At 41.0% G+C, this 6,000-nt stretch overlaps 1 protein-coding gene across 7 annotated transcripts in view; it reads left to right on the top strand.

Annotated features, from left to right (window-relative positions):
• Window positions 1-1,771: 1,771 nt before the first annotated feature.
• LOC119857571 overlaps window positions 1,772-6,000 on the top strand; it is a 255,525-nt gene continuing 251,296 nt past the window's right edge. For 5 of the 7 annotated variants that reach the window (XR_006281997.1, XR_006281996.1, XR_006281995.1 and 2 more), the window contains exons 1-3: window positions 1,816-1,923; window positions 2,670-2,737; window positions 3,410-3,463. Coding sequence is in view for 3 of the 7 variants with exons in the window: in XM_043516384.1 (XP_043372319.1) it covers window positions 1,860-1,923; window positions 2,670-2,737; window positions 3,410-3,463 (186 nt within the window). In the remaining 4 variants the exon portion in view is untranslated. Of the gene's footprint in view, window positions 1,924-2,424; window positions 2,475-2,669; window positions 2,738-3,409; window positions 3,464-6,000 lie in introns of all 7 variants that reach the window. The other 2 variants (XR_006281998.1, XM_043516383.1) reach the window with 2 other exon arrangements.

Raw genomic sequence — 6,000 nt, 5'->3', positions numbered from 1 at the left:
GACTTGTGCCCTGATCCTGCAGTGAGGTTCCACAGGAGTACACAGGTCTTCTTTGCTGAACTTTTTGCAAAATATGGGTCATTCAAATGTTGTAGAAAACAGTGGCAAGAAAAACAGTTTATTTTCCTAACACTAATGAGAAAGGTGTGCAGTACTTAGGCAATCAGATGGGATAGATTTCAAGGACTTAATAAAAGTGCTTAGAAAGTATTATGTGCCAAACCCAAACTTTCTATCTGTGCAGATTTTCTGCAAAACTGAGCTTATATTAAAAACATACAGGGAAGAAATGTGATGCATGTAAATATGAAACTGCAATGCCTTTTATTTTCTGTGTACTTCATCTGAATATTACAGGGGTTTTCTGTCTTTAACAGCCATTTTCAAAAGCAGGGTCTCCAGCCTTTACCAGTGATACACCCACTTTGCGGTCTCATAGAAATACTTCATTTTTTCCCCTTTTCATTGCTTCAGCTTACTCCAACCTCTCAGATGGAGACAAACCCCTACAAGATCTCTATCAAGCATTCTTACAACGATAATACCCACCTGCTGAAGTGAAAAAACAGATTGACAGAGCCAGAAGAGTACCCAGAAGTTACCTACTACAGGACAGACCCAACAAAGAAAATAACAGAACGTCACTAGCCGTCACCTTCAGCCCCCAACTAAAACCTCTCCAATGCATCATCAAGGATCTACAACCTATCCTGAAGGATGACCCATCACTCTCACAGACCTTGGGAGACAGGCCAGTCCTTGCTTGCAGACAGCCCCCCATCCTGAAGCAAATACTCACCAGCAACCACACAACAAAAACACTAACCCAAGAACCTATCCTTGCAACAAAGCCCGTTGCCAACTGTGTCCACATATCTATTCAGGGGACACCATCATAGGGCCTAATCACATCAGTCACACTATCAGAGGCTCATTCACCTGCACATCTGCCAATGTGATATACGCCATCATGTGCCAGCAATGCCCCTCTGCCATGTACATTGGCCAAACCGGATAGTCTCTATGTAAAAGAATAAATGGACACAAATCAGAGGTCAAGAATTATAACATTCAAAAACCAGTCGAAGAACACTTCAATCTCTCTGGTCAATTGATTACAGACCTAAAAGTGGCAATACTTCAACAAAAAATCTTCAAAAACAGACTCCAATGAGAGACTGCTGAATTGGAATTAATTTGCAAACTGGACACCATTAAATTAGGCTTGAATAAAGACTGGGAGTGGATGTGTCATTACACAAAGTAAACCAATTTCCCCATGTTTATTCCCCCCCCTTACTGTTCCTCACACGTTCTTGTCAACTGCTGGAAATGGCCCACCTTATCACTACAAAAGGTTTTTTTTTCTCTCCTGCTGGTAATAACTCACCTTCTCTGATCACTCTATTACAGCGTGTATGATAACACCCATTGTTTCATGTTCTCTGTGTATATAAAATCTCCGTACTGTATTTTCCACTGCATGCATCGGATGAAGTGAGCTGTAGCCCACGAAAGCTTGTGCTCAAATAAATTTGTTAGTCTCTAAGGTACCACAAGTACTTCTTTTCTGTCTTAAAAGCAATTTAAGTTGAGGTACAGTTTTGCTCTTTGTGTATGGAAACAGTTGGAAAGGTAGAGGAAAGCTGTGATACACAGGAGGGATGGTAAAAGAGATGGCTCTCTCTTTCAGGATCAAATCACTGCTTGTTTCCTGAATAATTCTCATGAAAATTTGTTCATGGAATTTAAGGTGGGGAAAAGTAGCTGCAAGCATTAGGGAGGGGAGGGGCATGGCAGAAGTGGGTGGAGAAGTCATGCCTATAAAGCAGGAGTAGGTTGAGGTTACTTGGAGCAAAATGGCTTCAGTAGAGAAAAGGCAAAGGAGAAGGAAAAAGTGCTGGGGTGGACAACCCAGAGCAGGTATGGATGGGGTTAGGATGATCCTGGAAAATGGAGTTATAGTTATAGTGGGGATAGAGACAGAACAGTGCAGCTTCCCTAACACCCCCCCTTTCCTTAAAGGCAAGTTTGTTTTGTTGTTAACAGGACACGCATCCAAGCAGTTTATTCTGTCTACTAGAGAGGACAGTGGTGCTAGTAAATATTAATTAGTTTATTGCAGTTTTATATAAAAATGATTCCTTGATTGCATTTCCTGCTAGTGTACTAGAAATGTCCTACAAAAGTGCAATAACTTGCATTCACAAGCTAGGGTGGGCTGAAAAAATGAGTTACAACTACTTCTAAACATGGCTTTACTTGAGCCTGACTGAAGAGTTCACTTGGGGAAGTAAAATGCCTTCTGTCTTACTTAGTTTCCTGGGTTAATGCAAGTTTTTCTCCACTTTCCAGTGACATACAATGCTTAAAAACCATGTTGTGCACAAAATGACAGTCTGTGTCTTTTCTTTCTCATAACAGGATGATTAAACATTGAATGTCCTAAATTTTTTCCTTGAGCTATCCTCTTGGTAAGATATGAGGGTATGAGATTTGTGGATGGTCACTGCTTTTAAGCTGTAGAAGCCAAACTTTATTAATCTTAAAATGCAACTGTTAACATGGTAGATAGATGTGTTTCTAGTACTAGGGGAGTTGCCATGTCTGGGTATCCTCTATTAGAAATGCTTTTCTAACACAGCTTGTCTTTCCCTCCTTTGTGGTAGACTCCTGTGACCTGATGGATTCTGATAAAAGTTCAGACTATGTAGAGAGACTAGCACACAAATACATGGTAAAATTTCTCCTTAAGTTGCTGGCCTTTCCTATACATGTACGATTCTCTAGCCTAAGGTTTCAGACTAAATAGCTAAGCTGGAAAAATGCTGCCTAATGAGCATGTGTGGCTAATTGTCTTTGTTGGTAAATTGACACAAACTAATTCACCTGCAAAGCAATGAGGATGGGAAGAAACTGCTTCTGATTCAACTCCTGTGTTACCACCTGCAGCATGAAACTTTTTTTTTTTTGTAGTTTTGAGTAAATACAGCAGACACACTGTATCCCATGGAAAAGCTGTGCCTGGGGGTGTTATAAATAGCTAAACTATATCTGTAACTTGGATGCAATTTAAAATAATGGCCAAAGAAAAATCAAGTTAACAAAGCTGAAAGTGCTGTTTCTGTTGCAGGCATAACTCTGCACCACTCTTTCTGCTATGACTTTAAAAAAAAAAATCCCCTTGACTTGACTTGAAATTTCTTAGATCAGCACAGATTCCCCTCCCTCCAACCTCAAATTTTGAGGTTAAGACAAGTTAGCTTTTTGTAATGGAAGTTTAGAAAAATACGGCATCAGCAAACTTCCTAGGTATATTAGAGAATGTGTCTTATTTATATTCAAAATAAGCCTTGTGCTGTTTTATATTTAAAAACATCTGATTGTCCCCCCTCCCCCTTCTCTACAGCGAAAATGCACCGTGGAGTCCAGTACAGAGTCAGAATCTGAATCCAATAATGAGGTAATTTCTTTTGCTGTTTGATCGCTGGGGGTTCTCCTCTCTGACTATATGAAACAATGTTGGGGGACTCTCTCTCTCTCAGCATGTTGGCTGTGCTCCTTCACTACCACCCTCCTGCAGACTCTATAGGGGAGAGAAGGCTTTCTTCACAGCCACCATTGTCTTCCCTTCAGATCATCCTATGGTTGTGTGTGGGTGTTTGTGTGGCTTTTTTTTTTTCCTGGAATGGCTGACTTGGGGAGGGAGGTTGGGTATTGACAACAAGGAATGTTTGGGGAGCTGAATGTAGAACTAGAGTTTTTCTGTCAAAAGGTACTTGCAGCTGAACTGGGTTGTCCCTGAGGAGGTGACTGTTTGTTTTTTCCCTTAATAGCTCAACTCTTGTGCAACTGGGTTCCAGCATGTTGTAGAGTTCCTGCAGATAATATGCTTTCATTGCATATTCTTGTCATCAATGGAGTGCAGTAGAGTGGATTTGACTTTCCTACTTGCTGCAACAGTTGCCCCAAATTTCTGTCATTCAGCAAAGAATGTTTCCATCTACTACCATGTTGGGTACAACAAAGAAAACAGTAAATCCTGTCTTGTGATGGTGTGAATATTTATCTGTGGGTATAAAACTCCAGAATCTAACTGTAAAGGTCCACCAGGTAAATATGGCCCACTCTGTTGTCTGGGGATGTAGTAGGTGTCTTGCTGCAGTCTGTCACCTCTTCCCCATGCTCTGTGGAGGGTTGCTGAGAAGAGAGACTGGGAGGAGGCAGAAATGAGTTCTACCAAGAATCTGACCAGAGGTAGATGACCTCTCTCTTTGAGAGCAGAAGATGCAAAAACTCCTCTTCTATGCAGTCATCTGTGACTGCTTCCATTGAGAACCACAGAAGCCCATGGTTTGGGCCATGGATGATGATAGGGGTGGCTGAGGCAGACATGGTTGCCTACTTGAGGGTTTGCACACCTTCATTGGAGCAGAAAGTGCATTTCCTCTTTGATATTCCTATGTTTCCCCACCTTTTTTTTTCCCCCAGTAACTTCTTAGAGAACCCAAATCAAAACAAGAATTGTAGTTGCCAAAATCCAGCTAAAAGTCACAAACAAGCTTTGATAGGAATTTTCTGAGGCCAAATTTTTCAGAATAGGGTTTGAAAGGTCTGAACTCCTCTCCAGGCCTAAATAGGTTGGACTTGAGAAGAGACTTCTCTGAAAACATCCACTCAATGTGCAGCGGCAGTCTAAAAGGCAAACATAATATTGGGACTCCATTAAGAAAGGGATAGATAATAAGACAGAAAATACCATATTGCCTTTATATAAATCCATGGTATGCCCACATCTTGAGTACTGCATGCAGATGTGGTCGCTCCATCTCAAAAAAGATATATTGGACTTGGAAAAAGTTCAGAAAAGAGCAACAAAAATGATTAGGGGTATGGAAGGGCTGCTGTGTGAGGAGATTAATGACTGGGACTTTTCAGCTTGGAAAAGAGATGACTGACAGGGGATATGATAGAGGGCTATAAAATCATGACTGGTGTGAAGAAAGTAAATAAGTGTTATTTACTCCTTCCCTAGTTCTTGTGTTATGAAGTCACCAAATGAAATTAATAGGCAGCAGGTTTAAAACAAACAAAAGGAAGCATATTTTCACACAACGCACAGTCAACCTATGGAACGCCTTGCCAGAGGATGTTGTGAAGGCCAAGACTATAACAGGGTTCCAAAAAGAACTAGATAAATTCATGGAGGATAGGTCCATCAATGGTTATTAGCCAGGATGGGAAGAGATGGTGTGTCTAGCCTGTTTGCCAGAAGCTGGGAATGGGCAACAGGGGATGGATCACTTGATAATTACCTGTTCTGTTTGTTCCCTCTGCGGCACCTGGCATTGGCCACTGTCGGAAGACAGGATATTGGGCTAGATGGACCTTTGGTCTAACCCAGTATGGCCCATTCTTATATTCTTCTCATGACTTCTGTGGTGGGTTTCTTTCATAGAGACTAACAGATACTAAGCTTTGCAGACAAAGGCTTGTCTTTTTGAGCTGCTGAGAAGGAAGAGTAATAGTGACAGCTCCTCAGTGGAGTCTAGTCTGCAGTAGTGGCTGACAGAATTAGACCAAGGAGAGACTGAAGATTGTCTAGGGTGTATGGGCTTGCCTGGGAAATAAAATTCCTGCTGACAGTAGTCATTTTTAAAATGACAGAACACTATAAACACCACTAAAGAAAAATCAGTTTTACAAACAGATTTTCCTCGGGAACATACCTAATTGCTTCCTTAGGTCTGCACAAGTTCGTATTATGCACACAGGAGATAGAGATGCAACTTGCTTATCACTGAAATGATTGTTAGGACTTGATTTAACTGATCTGACTTCAACAAAAATATCAACTCCTAGGTGGCAGCAGTATTTAATGTTATGACCCAGCTCACAAGGGAGATGAAAGGAAAGAGAATGTATAGCTTCTAGCTTCTCTTAGGCAAGTTTCAGGACTATAAAATACATTTCTCCAGTTAATTCCCTCAAATCTATTCT

Source organism: Dermochelys coriacea, chromosome 6, assembly GCF_009764565.3.
Source record: "Dermochelys coriacea isolate rDerCor1 chromosome 6, rDerCor1.pri.v4, whole genome shotgun sequence".
Classification (NCBI taxonomy): Eukaryota; Metazoa; Chordata; order Testudines; family Dermochelyidae; genus Dermochelys; species Dermochelys coriacea.
This window is presented reverse-complemented; position numbering and strand designations above follow the sequence as displayed.